This window comes from Solanum lycopersicum, chromosome 6 (genome assembly GCF_036512215.1).
Source record: "Solanum lycopersicum chromosome 6, SLM_r2.1".
NCBI classification, from domain to species: Eukaryota; Viridiplantae; Streptophyta; class Magnoliopsida; order Solanales; family Solanaceae; genus Solanum; species Solanum lycopersicum.
This window is the reverse complement of record NC_090805.1, coordinates 40,395,395-40,415,332: the sequence shown is the minus strand read 5'-3', so window position 1 is coordinate 40,415,332 and position 19,938 is coordinate 40,395,395. Positions and strand designations below refer to the sequence as shown.

The 19,938-nt window shown below is 35.5% G+C and overlaps 2 protein-coding genes across 4 annotated transcripts; one reads left to right on the top strand and one right to left on the bottom strand.

Moving 5' to 3' along the window:
* Positions 1 to 2,109: 2,109 nt before the first annotated feature.
* On the top strand, positions 2,110 to 3,730 carry LOC101267417 (cis-prenyltransferase 6). 3 transcript variants are annotated; one of them, NM_001425297.1, is made up of 3 exons: positions 2,110 to 2,227; positions 2,880 to 2,935; positions 3,080 to 3,720. In NM_001425297.1, the coding sequence occupies exons 1-3, from the start codon at positions 2,135 to 2,137 to the stop codon at positions 3,525 to 3,527; spliced, it is 597 nt and encodes a 198-aa protein (NP_001412226.1). In that variant the 5' UTR covers positions 2,110 to 2,134; the 3' UTR covers positions 3,528 to 3,720. The 3 variants fall into 3 exon arrangements, 2 of the variants coding, with proteins under 2 accessions (NP_001412226.1, NP_001412225.1); NM_001425296.1 differs by having other exon boundaries at positions 2,110 to 2,488; NR_189164.1 differs by having other exon boundaries at positions 2,121 to 2,566; positions 3,080 to 3,730.
* A 298-nt stretch (positions 3,731 to 4,028) lies between these two features.
* LOC101267715 (protein EMBRYO SAC DEVELOPMENT ARREST 30) lies at positions 4,029 to 19,938 on the bottom strand. Its single transcript, XM_004242002.5, has 10 exons — positions 19,330 to 19,938; positions 18,919 to 19,003; positions 15,710 to 15,780; positions 15,530 to 15,618; positions 15,197 to 15,440; positions 14,662 to 14,774; positions 11,655 to 11,745; positions 6,524 to 6,652; positions 5,433 to 5,983; positions 4,029 to 5,336 (listed from the first exon to the last, which is right to left on the bottom strand). Exons 1-10 carry the CDS (start codon positions 19,489 to 19,491, stop codon positions 4,910 to 4,912), a joined length of 1,962 nt encoding a protein of 653 aa, XP_004242050.1. The 5' UTR covers positions 19,492 to 19,938; the 3' UTR covers positions 4,029 to 4,909.

Genomic DNA, 19,938 nt, shown 5'->3' with positions numbered 1-19,938 from the left:
TGAAATGTTTATCAAATTGCCCTTTAAAAAAATTAAAAAGTAAATTCATTTTTTTCTTTCTTCATAAATATATTTGAGTACTATCCTGAAAATTAAGTGAAACCAACAGCGATAAAAAAGAAATTATACCTTTAAATAATTATCAAAAAGTGACATTCTTTTTAAGTCTGATCAAAAAAGAAATAGTGCTACATAATGGAGGGAGTACTATTGGGTTAATAAGAAATCATGATAGTGACTTGATCGATATCATCTTCATTTTATTTATTTTATTAAGCTAGTGTTCGGTTTTTAAGTTCTCAAATATTCTTGGTAAATTATATTGAATGAAGTTTTTGGTGAAGTTTCACCTGCTTGACCCCAAAATTTTTCAAATTTGACTATTGCAAAATATATAATTTATATTTATAAGTTCTAAGAATTATTAAAAGTATTCATAAATTTATATTATCATTTTATAATGAAATTGATAATAATTGATAATAATAAAATAATAATATAAGCAAGACAATACATTAATCGCATACTAAAGTTTATCATTGATTCAGTTATAATTATAACACATTAAACATAAATTGTTCTTTTTCTCAATTTTATACTCAAATTAAAACTCAAATTTTTTCGATTAGATAGTAACAAATATTAGTAGGAATTATAAAATAATAGGTATTTCTTATAAAATAAAAAAGTTTGAGATAATTTTTTTGAACTTTTTAAAATTCACGAGTATTATAACTTGGTTCAAAATACTAACTTTTTTCTAGTATTTAGGAACTTGACGAATATATATTTGTCAAATTATATAACCAAACACCACTTTTCCAAATTTTTCCCAAATATTCTTAGGCCAAACAGGTCCTACATAATACACTAAGTCATGAACAAATTTATATGACTTTAATTTTTACCATAATATATTTTATTTATTCTGTTAAAATCAATCACAAGCCAGACGTATACTAATTAAAATCCCCCCACAATTCCTAAATTAGTAAGCATTTAACTTTTAATTTAAAAATTTTCATTCCTTCGATGAGAAGGTTTTTAGACCCACAAACATTATGGCAGGTTTATTTTCACAAGTCTCGAAAAACTTATTTTCTTTTTTTACCTGTGTTAAATTAAACTTTGAAAATATTTGGCTAGGCTCGTAATAAGCTTGTCAAATTAGCTTATTTATCCATTTGGTAAAATATATTACGTGGGAAAATTGAAATTAAAATCAGAGTTGTTGGGAGACTTATTTTTTCTTTAAAATAGACTAAAAAAGAAAAGTAAGACAAACAAATCTAAATTGAGAGAGTAACAATTTTTTAATCAATAAATACACTATATATTATCTTTAGTACATTTCTATCAGAAAATGTAACTATTTTTTATTTATAAGAGTAGTTTCATCACCTAAAAGTGATTTTCGGCCCCTAATGTGTATATTTAGTTACTTTTAATAAGTTTATCCAAACAGATTATATGTCCCATGAATTGGAACGAAAACAGTCCACTTTGAACTAATGATAGGAAATCAACTGAACTTAAATCGGAAAAGAGTCAAAAACACCCTTGAACAACAAGAAAGGTTTAGAAATACCCTTCATCCATCTAAATTATGGGGAAAAATTAATAAAGGTGGATATTTATTTCATTCAATAAGAAAATGACGCATAATAAATATAATTTTTTTTTAAAAAAAAAAAGAGGGTTGTTAGTTGCAAGGGTATAAATGAGCAAAAAGGTGAATATAATTAGAAGGAGTCCGGAACTAAAGGGTATAAAATTTTATATACCGTTTGAAATTTTTGTTAATATTTTATACCCTTTATGCTCCGGACTCTGATTAGAAGACTATTTTGAGATCAAAAGATGGATAGAGAGTATTTTTTGGCCCTTTTTCGTTATTATAGTGACTGATGCATATTAAGTTTTATTAATATATTGTCGTTGTTTACAATTAAAAAGAAATAGATAACCATAAATACGAGGATATAATTAGTGCTATGTGCTTTTAACTCACATCCATATCCATACCCTATTTATATATTGAAACATATAATGAATGCATTGATTAGTTCCATTGAGACCTATATATACTTGCTAAACTCTACACTACTTAGAAGCAAAAACAAAAGTCGAGGAAATGAACTCTTTGTTTGTAGGGAGGCCAATAGTTAAGAGCTCTTATAATGTATATACTCTTCCATCATCAATATGTGGTGGTCATTTCTTCAAGGTTTCAAACTCACTAAGCCTTTATGATGATCATCGTCGTACTCGTATCGAAATAATTCGTAATTCAGAGCTTATACCAAAACATGTTGCTATAATAATGGATGGGAACAGGAGATGGGCTAAGGCTAGAGGTTTACCAGTGCAAGAGGGTCACAAATTTCTTGCCCCTAATCTAAAGAATATTTGTAACATTTCTTCCAAACTAGGAATACAAGTTATCACTGCTTTTGCTTTCTCTACGGAAAACTGGAATCGTTCCGAGGTTACGGATTTAGAATTTAAAATTATTCATAATTTATCCTTTGATTCGCATCAAAAAGTAAGCTAAACGCATGCAAAAGTAAGTGCACACGTTAGTATAATTGTTTAGTTTTATAATACTAAGAGGTGGAGGCTAAGATCAATTGAAGGTTTGTGAATGGTGGATTCTAATCTTTTTAAATTGCTAAGATAACAATTTTTATGTATAAATCTTTAAAATAAATATAACGTTTGAACTAAAATTATTAAGTTTAGCCAAATCGCATTATAATACTCGAGAGTAATTTATTCTTCATTTGCAATTTAACGTTGGATTTTGCGACTTGTTTTTATGTGATTTTGAATAATTTTCTTTCACTGTTGTTCAAGAATAACAATTTGACTTTGAACAGGAGGAGGTTGATTTCTTGATGCGACTATTCGAAGAGTTCTTTGAAGAATTTATGAGGTAATATATATTTATTTGTTTAAATCATAATACAATAAAAACGTGTACCTCTTCTCTAACGGTTAGATCTATAAATTTGTCACACGTTTCAATATAATATCGAGGTTGTGGATTTGATTCTCTTAAAATATAAATGCTCAACAGGCTTGGGGTACGTGTGTCTCTTATTGGAGGTAAATCAAAACTTCCGACAAAATTACAGCAAGTGATAGAGTTAACAGAAGAGGTGACTAAAAGCAATGAAGGACTTCATCTTATGATGGCATTAAACTATGGAGGACAGTATGACATGTTACAAGCAACAAAAAACATTGCAAGTAAAGTGAAGGATGGTCTTATAAAATTAGAGGATATTGACTACACATTATTTGAACAAGAACTTACCACCAAGTGTGCTAAATTCCCAAAACCTGATTTACTCATAAGGACTGGAGGTGAACAAAGAATCAGTAACTTTTTGTTGTGGCAGCTAGCTTACTCTGAATTGTATTTCACAAATACACTCTTTCCTGACTTTGGAGAAGAAGCTCTCATGGACGCCATATTTTCCTTTCAACGAAGACATAGACGTTTTGGTGGACACACATATTGAAACATTACTCTTATTTTGTGTGTTTCATTAAACCTATAAGACAAATATATAGTTGTGGGTATTAGCCTATTCATCTAGTCGTTGGATTTGGGTACATGATATCATCTGTTGTTTAGTGTGTGTTTAAGTGATCAACACCTTGTTGTTGTTGTTGTAATAGTTCGTTGCATATATGTTCCAAATTGCTTTGTTATTAGTTGTCATGTTTTTCTCCACTATCATTTTTCTTTTAATTACTGTTTTGATTTGCTTGAATCGAGAGTCTTTTGTAAACACCCTCTCCCTCCGCGTACATCCACACATGATGGAATTTCACTTGACCTTTGACGTGTGTAGATAATGGGCATAGTATATGGAGATGAACAACTGCTGAAGCAACCTCATTAAAAGGTTTGCTAGGTGCACAAAGCATCCCGCTCGCCTTAAGGACAACACCCTGACGTGGACAGCCTACCCTAATGCAAGATTTAGTTATATAGGTCAAAAGGAGCTAAAGCGACCTCAATGGCAATTCTAAATCTGCTTCTCCAAGATAGTAGTACTATTTTCTACTATAATCATGATCGCCATGCTTACAATTTCCAAAAAGAAAATCACTAAAAAAATATGATCCCAACATGAATACACCACAACTGGCTCTGCAAATTCTAGGCAGCAGCCAACAAGTGTCAGCACCATTTTGAGAAGTAATTGTTGTATCCCGTATGTATTGTTTAGCCATACAACTTTGGAGCTTGAACAAGGCCAACGGGACTTGCACCATGTGAGTAGCTTCAAGAAATTTCAGCTTATGGAATAGGCACCATTATTCTGCAGGTCCTCCACTACTAGATCTCCAACTAGGTCTTGACTCCTCTAGACACAATTCCAATAATACTGTAAAGCTAGTTGGATTCAAAACTACTCAACAGCCAAAAGGTTCGAACATCTACTTTAAAAACATTTAAGATGTGAAACGAAAATCAAAGAATCGTTGTTTAACTATATATGGCTTCACAGTGTCACTTTTGCTTTGTGCAGTTGCAAAGTACTAAGATTTAGACATCTTTTCTATGCTGTATACCTGTAGAAGATGAGAAAACTTGTCCAGCTTGAAGGAGAGAGAGGGGGAGAGTTCTATGGAAGAGACCAATGGAGTCCAGATGCCAAGCAATGAACTCTAAGCAGACTGCACGGATTCTTCTAAAGCACATTTGAAGAACTGCGCTTGCAGTTAATTTGGCCCCAAAAAAATTGGAGTGCTTCCAGACATTCCAAAAGCAGCATGCTGCTGCTGTAAGTTTTTAACTCTCTTAGAAAAGGTTAATCCAGAGTGAGGCTTGACGTCGGTGGCATAGAGGGAAATGAACAAGAAAATGAAGGCAAGATATCTACATCAAATCTTAATCATCAGGATCCATTTCCTCATCCTGTTCCAGGGATGGAATTGCATCAGCTCCATTGTATCCTTCGGATTCTGACTGCCCCTCTAAATCAGTCTCATCTTCTTGAGAATCAACTTCATCAGCATTAGCCTCTTGAGTTCTTAGTTGTTGCATCCATTTGGGGCACTCGTCCTGCCCTTCAAACAACAGATGGAGATTGTTGTTCTTTCCTGAATGCACAATATCAGTAGCCTTGACAGTTGAACATGAGCATTCTGGAATAGGGTGAGAGAGGAAAAACTTTGTTTTTGATAGATTAGATTCCTTCAAAAGGCCCTCTTCTGCCAGGCTTTTGTTGAGATGTTCTCTGACAGCAAAAGTCCAATTACGAGGTGGATAATAAAGATGATCGACGGTAGTATTAAAGAGCTCTGCAAGATATTTCCTGCATATACATGATACATTTTAGAAAGTGATGGTAAATAAAAAGAAATAGTAAAACACCAAACAAAAAAAGGACCAGGAGTGTTGTTAGTTTTACCTGTTTGGCCGAAATGTTCTTGCAGATGCCATCTCATAAAGTCGGTGTCCCATCACCAAGCTAGCAAAATCAGGCCCACTACCATCATTGTCAAAACCAGGGAAAAAAACTTCAGCGTCCACCGAAACTATGTAATCAAGAGCATCCCATAGCAGTCGGTGTGCTTGCTCCCTCTGATCATTGAGAGAAGGTTCTGGTTCCTTATCTTTCTCTGCAACCCACCCATACCAGCCTTCTTTTTCATGTCGATAAATAGGTCGATCAGGAGGAGGTGGTAGAGGCCTTGGGCGGGGCCCAGACTTGTCCCATTCTGATTTTAGTTGATTTGGACTTTTTACTGGTAAAAGCTGATCAGGATCAGGAATAAGGGGGGTTTCAGGGCCAACTAAATTAGCTAGCTCTGTTTTGCTGCACAATGAAGTACGATCAACTAAATTGGTGTACATGGCGCGTAAAGGTATCATAACCCGTTGTCCGCCAAAGGTTTCAGAACCTGATAGGAATATTCTTGTCCTAGGTGGATAACCCATGGCTCGAAGCAGAAGGCCAACCTAAATTTGCAAAAATGTACGAAGAGTTACGAAATAAAACGACTGCAGGGAGGTTTCACATAGGAAATGTTATAGTTCTAGGGGTAACAGCAACACCCAATGGTTTAAGTATTAAACTAACAAAATGTGAATAATTAACAGGGTTTTGAGGTATTTAACTCTCTTTTTTCTTTTGAGAAAGAACAGAACATGCAAAATCTCATCTTTGCATCAAGTGGCAAGCAAATAAGGAACTCGCAAAATTTCTTCCTAGTTGTGAGAAAAGAATCTAGAGCATAAAGTAAATCTAGGAACACGAAGACCCTTATACTGTATTTAAAGAAGTTTGAACTGGGGATTAAACTATGAGATGGTAACAAAATGAAATAATTTGCAAAAAAAGAAGAAAAAATGTGCACTCTGCATGGATGCTATCTAAAAGTCTCTGCATCAAAAAGTAGCTTAAAATGTAATATATTGTATAAAGCTACTTATAAAAACTGTACTTTGAGCCAGATGAATAAACTTCTGATGAAGATTTAAAGAGAACTCAAAAAGTACCTCTTCTGGCATGAGTGGGCACGATCCATTTCTCTTCCGAGCATGTGAGTCAACATTAAGTTCTTCACTGATAATTCCTTGTTTAATCATCTGGGCCCTCCTGTATTGTATAAGTTCTGTGTGAACATCCTACACCAAGAGAAAGCAATATATTTACAGGTGTCATGATATCAGTTGTTGTTTTTGAGAAAGTTCAACATTTTATAAACAAAACACACCAATAGTGTATTTCAGTAGTAATTACATCAGGAGTTAAAGTTATCAAAACCAAATATGTCTATCACCTTTACTCCTCCTAAACTATCTAAAAAGTGAGTAATATCCTCCACCTTTCTGGGGAGTAGTTGCACCAAAAATAAAAGTTTATAAGGCAATTCAGTTTCAAGTGGAAAGGGATGCTCTTGTTTTCAAAACATCTCTGGTTCCTTTTCCTTCCATATTGTCCACCAGATGCAAGCAGGGACAATCTTCCATTTCTCCTTATGGCCTGACATGTTTCTTTCTCTATTCCATCCTGTTAGGGCTTCTGATGTATGCCTTGGCATGGACCAACTGATACCCCTCAAGTTAAAAAACACATGCCACAATTTCAGTGTCACTCTACAGCAAATGAAGAGATGGTTTGTTGTATCTGTTTCTCTTTCACAAAAAAAGCACCTGGGACATAATTCCCTTCCCCTTTTCATTAGATTGTCTTGAGTTAGTACTACTTGCCTGGCTACCAACCAGGTGAAACAAGCCACCTTGTGGAGTATCTTTTCTTCAAGGCCATGATAAGAGCATTACAGGTGACCAATCAAGGTGTTTGTAAGCTGATTTTACTGTGAATTTCCCATTTTTAGCTCTCAACCATTGTAGACCGTCTTCATTTGTGTCAAGATTATTGGTATGTCCAAAGAATTGAAGAGAACTGTAAGGTTTTCTCTTTCCCAGTCATTCAACCTTCTCCTGAAAGAGAGGTTCCATCCTTGATTGTCCCTGACATCTGATACTGTTGCCTCCTTCTGTTGGTTCAGATTGTAGATCACAGGGTCCAGCTGTTTCAAGGGGTATTGATCAACCAACACATCATTCCATAATGATGCCCTCCTTCCGTTTTCTATTTGAATCCTTGAATTTCTCCTTATTTTAGGCCACCAGATCTTGACTGTTTTCCATAAACCTACCACATAAGGGCTTGTAGCTTCCTTAGTAATCCATAGGTCCTTCATTGTATATCTGGAAGCTATAACTTCTTTCCACAAACTCTGTTCTCCAGAGACAGACCCCCATAGCCACTTCGAGAGAAGACTCTGGTTATGTACTCTGAGGTGCTTTATAGCCATTCCACCTCATTTTTTGTTGTTGATGATAGCATCCCATTTCACCAAGTGATGCTTCTTTTCCCCCTCTCCATTTCCTTGCCATAAATTGTTCCTCCGGATGGAGTCTAACTTCTTTAAGACACATCCTGGCAAAGAAATAATGACATCATGTGAGTTGGAATAGCATCAAGCACACTATTGATTGAAGTCAATCTTCACCCAAAGATAGTATTGGCTTCTTCGATTTACCAACTTCATTTCACATTTTTCCACCACAGCATTCCATATATTCTTGGATCTACTTTTTGCTCTCAGAGGCATCCCTAGATAGGTAATAGGTAGTTCTCCTACTTTATCTCCAAGGATACTAGCTAGACTATTGATATCTGGAACTTCATTCACTAGATAGACAAAACTTTTGCCCCAGTTTATGTGTAATCTGGAAATAGCTTCGAAAAGAATAAAAATGACCCTTAGATGCTTTAGTTGCTCTTCTCTGCACCACAGAACACTAAAGTGTCATCTGCATACTGTAAGTAGTGGGAGATATTTAAGCCCAGAATATCATTATCATTCATCCAGACGCCCTTGATTTGATTGTGCTGTTTTCAACATATCACTCAATCCTCCCATAGCAAGTATAAAAAGGAAAGGGGAAAGAGTATCTATCCCACAGAGTATTTTAACCATTTTATCCACCTATTTCCAAAACCCATCCTCTCAATTGTGTTCCAGTTGAGATGATCAAAAGCCTTTTCTATATCCAACTTACATAGGATCCCAAGGACTTTGTTGACTTCCTCACATCCACACATTTCATTGGCAATAAGAATAACATCCATGATATGCTGCCTAGACTTAATGAAAGCTAGTTGATGTTATCCACCAACTTAAACATCACTTTCTTAAGCCTTTCTGTTAGGATCTTGGATATGATTTTATAGATGCTGCCAATCAGACTAATGAGCCTAAAATCTTTCAATTCTGAGACACCCATCTATTTAGGGATCAAAGCTATGAAAGTAGCATGTAAGCTTTTTTTCAAAGTAACCTTGACCATGGAAATTCTGAATGGCTGCTATAACATTTGTCTTCACCGCCTCCCAACAATGTATAAAAAAATGCCATAGTAAAACCATCTGGGCCAGGGGCCTTATCTCCTGCAACAAGCAAACACACATTCTTTGATCTCCTGTTCACCAATTGACTTTGCAACAATAAGTTATCTTCCTCATTCAACATAGCTTGATCTCTGGGGTTGAACTGAGGTCTCCAGTGCTCATTCTCTCTATAAAGGTTTTGGAAGAAACCTATGATCTCCTCCCTGATCACTGCTGGCTCAGATACAGTAGTCTCATTGGTCAAATACTATCAATGTTGTTGTATCTTTGCGACAATTTGCTGTTTTGTGAAAAAACTTGTGTTTTTATCCCCCCTCTTTCAACCATACAGACCTGGATCTTTGTCTCCATGCCACTTCCTCCCTTTTTGCCACCTTTTCCAATTCTACTGTTAGAACAGCTCTTAGAAAAGACTCATCATCAGATAAGCATCTTCGATCCTGGATCACATCAAAATCAGAAAGTTAATTCAAAATGCTCTGTTTCTGTAGACCTAGGTTGCCTTGAACAGTTCTGCTCCATTCTTTCAACTTCACTTTGAGGGCTTTCAACTTGCAAACTAGAATGTAATCTGGTCTTCCTGTATAAGATTCAGAATTCCACCAGCCCTTAACTCTTGCATTGAATTTCTCAGTTTGCAACCACCAACTTTCGAATTTAAGATATGATAATGACCTCTCCCAGTTTCCACATTCTAGCAACAGCAAATTGTGATCAGAAGTGACTCTAGGCATAATAGTTTGCTTTATTTTCTTGAAGGATACTTCCCATTCTTATGAGATAGGAACCTATCCAGTTTTGCTGCTACGTCTTGCCTGTCTCCTTTTCTCCATGTAAAAGTACCCCCTGATATCAATTGTTCTTTAAAAAGAAAAAGGCATCATTAGGTTCATTAGACCAGTTAGGCTCAACAGATTAACTGCTCTCCGTGCTTCACACTGCTAATATTGCCTCTTTTCTCTGCCCTTCTTTTTTTTCTTTTTCCTTCTCTTTTGTATTAGCATGATTAACTCACTTCCCGGTCCAGAACTACAGTCATAATCACTTTCTTTCATTTTCAGTTTTTCTCAATTAATTCAAATGAATGACAATTAGCCACACCTATACTTGAAAAGACAGGTTGAGAAATGAAAGATTATCCAAATATAGCATGTGAGGCCACAATATCAGAAGCATCAGTAAATAGAATGGAAGGAATAATTCAGAACACTCCCCCTTAATGAGTTAATAACTGACATTATGATTTTGTGGAAGAAAAGGAAGGTTGAAGGAGGGGCATTGGAAATTAGTGTGCGAGATTATTTCTCAATCAGTGATATGCTGCCAAAAATGATTTTTCATCCGTGGTCTGATCTGTAATTTGAAATTGTGGCTTCATGGTCTTGCACCACAGTGAAAAAAAGTGGATATTGCTTCTTTTGAGGTTATTGACCAGGCCATGTGTCTATCCAAAAAACTCGCTTTTATGCCATTGCCAACAGCTTCAGAAGTGTGATGCCAAAAGGAGTTCACTTATGCTCTCAAATGTTTCCAGATGCCAAAAATACTAAAAAACTGTGATTGCTTGGCAATTCAGGGATTGAGAAGCTCATATGTCATAATAATAACTTCCTTCAACAAAGCCCCATCTTCCATAATGAATCTCCAAAGCCACTGGTGCTGCAAGCTTAAAGATTGAGCCCTCAAATCCTTGACCCAGATTCTGACTGCTCTTTTCTCTGTAGTAAACACTCCCCAATTTAACTAGATTGCCTTTTGCTTCATACGTAAATCCATTTAAATTATTGTTTCATTTGTTTTTATTTAAGTTCTCATTCCATCCTTGTTTCTTGTTTGGTTTTAGGAAGTAGGGTGATAATCCTATTAGGAGATATTTGTGCTTATTCTCTGTGGGATTCAACACTTGGGATGCTTTCCCTTTGCTACACTTGCATCCGATTAGTCCTTTTGCCTTAGTTTCTCTATTTGATTGATCATTTGGGGCTGGGCAAAACTCGGATCAATTTCTTAGTATGGTTATGAAGTAATGAAGCAAAGAAAGGAGAAATACCTCCAGAATTGGACAAAAAGAAAGAAGTAAATCTCAATTCTCATCCACTTGCTCTTGTCATGCCAAAAAGAAAGTGGCAATGATAAATCCTTCTTTTTAAGTAAACTTAACAGGTTCCTTCCCCCTTTCTCTTCCCCTCCCATTGGTTCAATCAAACCTTTTTGATTTGAAGACTTGTTTGAACCAAACATATTATGTAGGGAATAAGAATATGCTGCTGATTCTAATCCCAGATTCTCAGCAATGTAGAGTGGTCTTGGCAATTGTAACTGTTTGTGGAATCTTTAGGACCATCAGATCCTCATGCACAATTCTTGCATTTCCCAAGAACACAAGAACGGAAGGGAATTCAAGAACATAAGCTAGAGTTGATACTACAAGATAAAAGAAAGCCCATGAAACTTAAGCTAACTTATATTTACACATGTGAACCGAATAACCTTGTTTTGTCATGTATCATCCCCCTGTTTTCAGCATTGGCACCCACGCCACTATTTGAAGACGAATATCTTTGTTGTGCTAATTTCCAGAACAAGTCACCAGAATATACCAAAATTATTCCATTTTCCAGCGGAGATGTACTGATTAGACATTTTAAGTAGGATATAACCCCAATCAGGTTGAGAGAGTACATAGATAAAGAAAAAGTTAGGAACCTGAAATATTTCAGCACAACCATGATAGGCTAGGGCATCTCTCTTAAGCCCAGGATGATAGGCAAGGTAAGATTGACCTGAAGCTCGTAACCTGCAGAGAGGAATAAATATTTTTATGATCTGTTGACAAGAGAAACAAAAACTCTCCATGCAACCCAAAAAGAAAAGGTAAAAGAAAGAGGCAAGAAGTTGATCAATAAACTTTCATTTCAGATGTAATTTCATTTTGTTCACTGACCAGCACCAAGTGCTAAAAATTTGCATTAGGGAAGATACAAATACTCAATTTGTTTACAGCACATGTAATGATGCGGAGAAGTCTATCAAAGTATCCACTTCATGTGTACCTACCATGCTGCAACCAAAAACCAGCGAAAATGTGTGTATTTAAGTCTAAGTGGGTAATTTTTGAGCAAGCCAAGCAGAACTCTCAACTGCCTAGTCCATATGAAAATATATAGCCTTTTTTTGTACTGGTAATTAGTAATTGAATCAAATCAGAAATATGGTGCTAAGTTGAACTAACTTGTTTAGCTATATCTTTCACCAGTACCATACAAATTTGTTCTTTGTTAAACCAAGGGCACACATCTAAAAATATAAGGTGAGTACGTAGGCTAGACTTGATGTTCTGTCAAGTCTATCCAACTATCTACATGAAAGATATTCTTTCCTCAAATTAAAATATATGAAAAAGCAAGTTCCTTTTTCATGTCTTGAGCTCTTCTTCGTAGTGTTGAACCAACTTCCTATTCCTTTCATACCAAAAGTTCAAAAAATGCACCGTGGACTAGCTTTCCACACTGCTTTCCTTTCAGTCACTGTACTTCCTTATTCTTCAACTGAGTAGCACACTATTAAGTAGAACCAATTGATATATTATGAAGAATACCACTGCCCATACTTGTGAAGTCGCTCTACAATGCAACAGTTAGTGATCTGCACATTCTTCATCTTTTTTGCATCTGCAATGTGAATTCATAACAATCTACTTCCTCCTCCTCAGATTGTCTTCTGTGAGAATCGAACTCCACACTATATACCAACATGTTTATGCAATAAGAAAAATGTATGGTCCCACCAAATAAGTCCATACATTCACCAAAAAAAAATTTCACCGTAAATATTATAACGACTTCAACCTTCTCAGTATTAGTATGATTAGTGTACTAAAGGTCATCACCTGGCCTTACTTAACATAATAATGGCTTCAACCTTTGCAGCGTCAATAAGACTAGTATTATTAAAAGTATCAGCTCAGTGTTCAAAGTGACACAGTCATGTGAAGCAAATAGTTATTGCCTTCATACTTCAATGAGACACAAACTGGACCTAACATGGGCATTCAATCTGATTTTAGAGTAGGAAAAGACGAAAAGAGAAAAAGGGGGGTATAAATTTAAGGATTTTGAGTGCTAAATAGTTATTGCCTTCATACTTTAATGAGACATAAAGTGGACCTAACATAGGCATTCAATCTGGTTTTAGAGTAGGAAAAGACGAAAAGAGAAAATGGAATAAAAGTTAAGGATCTTGAGTGCTAAATAGTAGAGCTCCACTCCATCTGTGCTTTGGCGTCCTCTTTCTCATCATTATCTTCTTTTTCTTCTCGAATTTGTGACCCAATGTACTTCCATAATGAACCTCCTTTAATAAGATTCTTTTTTCATCTCAAACAATGAATCTTTCTTTATCTTCTAGTATGTGGTCATTTTCTCCTGCAACTATTGATTCGAGGCTTCCTATTGCTTTTCTCTTTCGCTCTGTAAATGTAGTTAGTAAATTACTCGAGGACTTAATATGACACTGAAGATTACATATTCATCTGTTTTATGGTTTATCAATTATAAGGTGCCCATCAATTTCCAATTGAAGTTATCCACTTTTTGGTTGATCATTTGTATCTTGAGAGTCAATTTTGTAATGAAAGTTGTCTTTCTGTGGCCATCTTGAAAATAGATTAAATGATGTTAGAGTTGAGGAGTTAAGCATACAAGTTTTAATTGCATTTTGATATTATCAGTACCAAATTCATATATTAGTTTTTTTTTTTATATTTTCCGATAAAACTTCTTTTTCCAGATAACTGAGAAATCCCAGAGGACCAGAGGCTCATGGTTCGAAATTCGGTGGATAAAGGACCTACCCCTCTACCCTTCTCTACTAAAATACCAGACTTCTGTCTGCAGCAGGAAACGAACCTGTGACGTGCACCAAACCTACATATCATGCATGGTGCTCTAACCACTACACCAAAGCCTGGGGGTTCGTATTTCCGATAGATTGTGCATTTCATTTAAGAAATGGGTGGACATGAACATCGCTTCTCCCTTTTCTCTAAAACTTTTATGCATCTTCATTTTCTCTTAGATTTTGCTTTTGAAAACATTACATGCTATGTTCTTCAACCCTTACTGCAACTTAATCTAAACAAACATATCAGTAAGATTCATCTTCCAGGACATTGTGATCTTTAAGGAATGAAAAAGTTACACTTTCACCAGACATGTCATTTTAACCTTAAAAGTATAAGCTTAGACATTCTTCAGATATGGTGGTAAGTTATAAATCATTTTTTGTTTTGTTTTGATGATCATGGTGTCCGGACCAGCTTCCACGCACCTCGACTAATTCCACAACATACTTTTCACATCCCACCAACAAGAAGTAGCAAGTAACTCTATCCACCAAAGCCAGGACAGATGGGAAGAACCATCTATTGTTTTTTCTCTCCACTGGAATTTGAACTTGAGACCTCATGGCTCTTAACCACTTCATACTAGGCCACACCATTGGGTGCGTAAGTTACAAATTTTTTAAAACAATATTTTTTTATGAACTGGAAAAAAAAATGAGAACAAAATCAAATATTAGCTACCAATTACCAGATACAAACCCTTTTAGTTCAAAAAACACTAAGTCCTAAGATGATAATAACTAAGATGGCAAATATCTTGATAAGGAAAAAAGATTGCAAATACAGAGTACAAAAATTTCAATTCCTTACCTTTCCACCATGAGCTTTCCAAGAGCTTCAATTTCTGGGCGAAATTGAAGGGCATGAAATGACACGCGACATCTAAGCCTTTGATACTCAACCATGCTAGAAGGAAGGGCAGACTGAGAAGAAATAGAACTTGATTAGCTGGTCATTTTAGGCCAATACAAACTCAGCATTAGGCACATAAAAATTAAATAGGGTATTATCAGTAATGATCATGTTAAACTCTCCTCTTAAGAAAATAAGCATGAAATATTCTTAATCCGGAGGTTATGCGAGTGAATGTTGGGCAGCTAATTTAAATGAATGCAGACATGTGAATGCTAAAATGGATGTGAAGTCATACAAGATTAAAAATGACAACATTATCCAAATAATGCACGTGGTACATAGTAAGAATGAAATGGAAGGTCGCTTGAGATAGTTTGTTCATGTTCAGCGTCGACCTCCAGATATACTTGTCCCTAGATGTAAAGATGATGAGTGAAGCAGTGTTGTCAACAGTGTGCTTAAGCCCTGAAACTGGGCTCAAAAATCATACCTGTAGACATCCTCCATCTGTCAATATTAGTCCAATGACCTTTGCTTTCTTCAATCTAGGTAAAACTTCAGACGTATAAAATCTTGGAGAAGCAGAACTTTTGGGCTTAAAAATTTGGTACTCTTTCCGTCTCCTAGCCTCCATTAAGATAGGTGGCAGACTCTTCACAATTGTGACATCATTTGCTAAGGCTGCTATAAACTGATCCTCATTATAGAGGTATGAGAAACTCTTGAAATTGGAACTGCGAAAGTTAGATATAATTTAAAATTCAGGAATGTAAATAAAGCATCACAAAAATCCTCCTTATTTTTAGGTGAAATTAACCAGGACCTGATGCCTTTAGAACGAGCACTTTCTTGAATCTCTGGAATTACCAGTGTGGCATTTAAAAGTCTTGATATGGCAACCAGATCAACAATCTATGAGAAAAGGATAACCTGTTAGGAACTCTTCACTCAAAAATTTGGTGCAAAAAGGGTAGAAGTCTTTTCAACAATAAAATGAGCATACCGAGTTCCTGATCTTCTCAAAACTACCAGATATTTTTGCATAGATGAAGCCATTGTTCTGCTCAACAGCCACTGAAACCATGACAAAATAGGTGAAAAGAGAGAATCATTCCAACCAATAATGGAGGTACTTAACATTGTTGTTACAAAAAATACAAATAACTTTAAAATGGCAAAGGCAGCAAGTCAATTTCAATTCCTAGATAGCCTGGACCAGAGTCTCCAATCTATAAGTAACTAGAAGTGTAGACCATAACTGCCAAGTGTAAACTATATACCTCTGTAACCTAGAAAGCAACAGCACATTAAACTTAAGTAAAATATGGTACTCCCTCCATTCCTTTTTTCCTTTTTGAGAACCGTGATGTCCAGGCCAACTTGCGCGCACATTCCCTCCATTCCATTTTATATGTTATTCTTTCATTTCCTATTAGTCCCAAAAGGATTTAAATCGTTCTATATTAGGTAACATTGTACTAAGAGTACTTATGGTATGTTATGCATTTTCTGCTTAACACCTTTGTTTCTTTCCTAAACTCCATGCCCGATCAAATACCATCAATTTGTCGAATAATGGAGGGAGTATCTTCTCTTTTTGTTCAAAAATGTTTCCTGAAGAAACTATTTTCTCCATCACCATCATTAGATACCATAAGATCATCTCTCCAATGCCTTCATTTCTTGCTTTATACAAAACACATTATGTTGCAGTATATTCATTGAGTTTCCAACTTATGCAATTTATCATTAAATATTTGCAAGTGAAGTAAAAGAAGAGCATAAAAGAGGGATTCATAAAAATACATAATCTAGTCAGGTATGTGTAACTTATTAAGAAATATAAATCTATTTTACTTTAAAAGCATGAACTCCCTAAATTGAACGTTTAAATTACATAAAAATACCCCTAACTTAAAAGCACCTAACTAAAAACAGCTCAACCTTCACACTACTTCATCATGCTGCAAACTCCACCGAGAAACATTGCCTATTCCAACGCCCACAATCTGAACCATTAATAACTTTCAAATAATCCCCAACAAATGCAACTCGTCACTTCTCCCTCCTTCCTCCATTTATACCCACCAAACGCCAAACGTCGCCTCCCATTACGATTCCAACTTCTGAAGAAAACGAAAAGGTAGCATGTTTCATCTTCTAACACCAACTTTCTGCCTTTATTTCGCACGCCCTCATCTGCACTTTATTATTCGACTTACAATTATGCGCTTCAGGCCAACATTGTTCCAGCTCCAGGAAAAGACAATCAAATATTGGAATTTGCTTTGAATTCCAGCCACCTTTAACAGTTGTAAGTGACTAAGTTCCACCCTCTTTTTTTCATCCTCATATTTATCGGCAAATCACATCTATTCCTACACCTATATTCCATCCACTCCAGATACACCGCTCTCAAATATCCAACACTCTATAAATCAACATTCGAATTGATTATGGACTGTTATTTTTGGCGCTGGAATTCTGGACGCAACCAAACATTTTTCATCGCATGCCATCCCCTGTATATAGTTCCACTATCTTTAAGTTTCCAAGAATGCTAACTTTTGCCGCTTCACACAGGTTATAACATACGCTCTCTCAACATAGTGATATTCGGACCCTTTATACTGTAAACCGTTTCACATGTTCCACTAAATTTAACAGAACTACTTGCAGCACACTGTTATTGGGCTTATGAAATTGATTAAATGTACTTTATGATTCTTTTTAATTCCTACTAAGACACAAAAACGCCCGAAGTTCCATTGTTACTCCCTATTCCCTCTGTACCTCCAACCATCTAGATTCAGCAAACATAGCAACTGAAACTGAACTATCAAAGCAGAGTGTTCCGATAAACAAGATAGGGAAACAGTCCGTTGTTTGGGTGATGAGAGTATTAGTAATTTGAAAGGGTTTGGTAATTTCATACAAGAATTCAAGGCACGAGAGCATTTTTCAAATGATAATCTTGGTTGACAACGAGGTAATATCATTGACACATTCACTTATGTTGATCAACCTATTCTAGGCTTATGTATTGTGACGTGCGAGTCTCAATCTATAGAGGTATCAGACAGCCTCCAGTATGTTCTTATAGAATATATTTAGAGTATATTTGTTGATTCCTCACTTAATATGCTCTTTCCAAATAGGGGCTTTTAGGATTTCAACTCTTCCCATGAGTAGTTTGCAGATCCATACAATGTTTCAAAAAGCACTAGACTTGCGCTCCTGGTACAATCCATGTTTTATATGTTCAACATTATTTATTTAACCTCACTGCCACAACTAATATTAGAACTATACTTAAACAAGGTAGGCAAGCTACCTTTTGGGGGGAAATTTTATATAGCACCAGTCCTCTCAAGTTTCAATCCACAAAATTACAAAACCAAAGCCCTTCACATATTTATGTTGCAGAGTAACTAATTTCATCAGAAATGGAGGGTGTGAAGTCATAAAGGCCGAAAAGAAAGATATTACAATAACACCAAGTAAGGTAATAAAAATCTACAGAAAGTTGTTAGATATTACAATGGATGGGTTGTTGGCTGATACACAAGTACCTTCTAACCAACTCTACAACTTTCCACAACAGCCCATTACTATTTACAGAATGTTACATGACACTAATGAAACTTTCATTGGTTGTATTCACTATTCACAGGTTCGGTTGAATGAGAGACGAGATGGCAATCACCATGCAACGTCGAAAGGCCACAACACTATTGTGTAGAGTTACGGGTTCCAAATGCTGATTCAAGCGCAATTACTTACTTAGAATTAATCAGAAAATTTGGCAACAAATTATTTGCTGAACTAACAAGGAACTTTGTAAAAGCTGTTCAACGTGACTTTCCAGTAACAAAATACAAAAAAAAGTAAGGCAGCCAGTCAATAGGGCGTAATGGAGTACTATTTGCAAACTTAACTTCAGTGAGCCGGAAACATGTGTTCACTTCATTTAGATTATAACCAAACCATGCTTAAAATATAGCATAATTGCATATGCGATGAATCTAAGAAATAAAGTGCACAGCATTGCACGGATAAAATATGTCAAATAGAGTACGGAGATTATTCCACGGTTATATTGGGGCAAATATAGAACCAATATTGTTTCAACGGTATATGAATTTCATCACTAGGCTAATACGTGCAACGCATGTGCGGTGAATCTAGTAACTAAAGAATTGCAAGGATTACCAGGATATGTACTTCTTGGATTTGGATAAGGGTGCAAGGGCTCCAATGACTTCACATTTCTCCACAACTTACGAAATGCAGGACTCTAAAAAGATGTAGCATCATATTGTCAAAACATATATAAACTCTTTAACAACAAAAACAATAGATATCCAGATTATTAGTACTAGAAACAATATATAACAAAGTTTCCAAACATTTTACATTTTGAACTCTTTGAAGTTTTGATCAGTACCGATAAATGGTGCTATTTATAGATAATTTGTAATATTTTCTACATGGGTCTTCCCCAACCTTCAATTAAAATCATCAGCTTTTATCAAAACATAAGCAATTAAGCATAGGCAAGCAAATCAATTCAACAGATTTAGCATTATATTGAGTCTTAATGGAGTAGAAAGAGTGGATTACCTTTCTAATAGCTAAAGTTGGAGTTAAATCCTCAGTAAAAACTGTAATTGCAGTGTATTGTACAAGATCAGCACTGGACTTTGCAAGAAACAAGTGAACAATCAATGAAGCAAATGATAACACCAAGCCTCCTAATGCTGCCCATTTTATTTTAGATTTCATCTCATCAACAACAACAACAATAATAATAATAATACAGCAAATCTGCAAACTCAATTTTATTGACACAAGTTTGAGAAATGATTCAGCTGAGAGAATTGACGGAATTAGATCGGAAGTGATTCTGAATAGATCGAGGAGAAATTGAGAGTAAAGGGTTTAAGCGGATTTAGCGATTGGGACGACGAGGTGAATACAGCTTTCATCTTCTCCCATGAATGAATGTATAGCAACATAGTAGACCTCTCATCTTCTCTCCAAAACATACCAAATTCAGTTCGATCAAACACGAAATCAAATCGATTTTTCAAAATTGAACGAACAGACAAAACCAGATGAAAGGAGACAGGGTTAAGCACCGAATTAACACTTGGAAGTAACCATTTTTAAAAATTAAATCTCTTTCTAATTCTATTGTTCATGTAATTATAATTAAAAAAAAATACACAT

Bases quoted from the DNA above. Each gene is read 5' to 3' on its own strand.
- LOC101267417 (NM_001425296.1), top strand. From the start codon at position 2,135: ATGAACTCTTTGTTTGTAGGGAGGCCAATAGTTAAGAGCTCTTATAAT. The intron at 2,489-2,879 runs GTTACGGATTTA...GACTTTGAACAG, and splicing joins AAAACTGGAATCGTTCCGAG to GAGGAGGTTGATTTCTTGAT. The intron at 2,936-3,079 runs GTAATATATATT...AATGCTCAACAG, and splicing joins TTCTTTGAAGAATTTATGAG to GCTTGGGGTACGTGTGTCTC.
- LOC101267715 (XM_004242002.5), bottom strand. From the start codon at position 19,491: ATGAAATCTAAAATAAAATGGGCAGCATTAGGAGGCTTGGTGTTATCA. The intron at 15,441-15,529 runs GTCCTGGTTAAT...TAACTTTCGCAG, and splicing joins GCTCGTTCTAAAGGCATCAG to TTCCAATTTCAAGAGTTTCT. The intron at 5,984-6,523 runs GTACTTTTTGAG...TTGCAAATTTAG, and splicing joins GCCCACTCATGCCAGAAGAG to GTTGGCCTTCTGCTTCGAGC.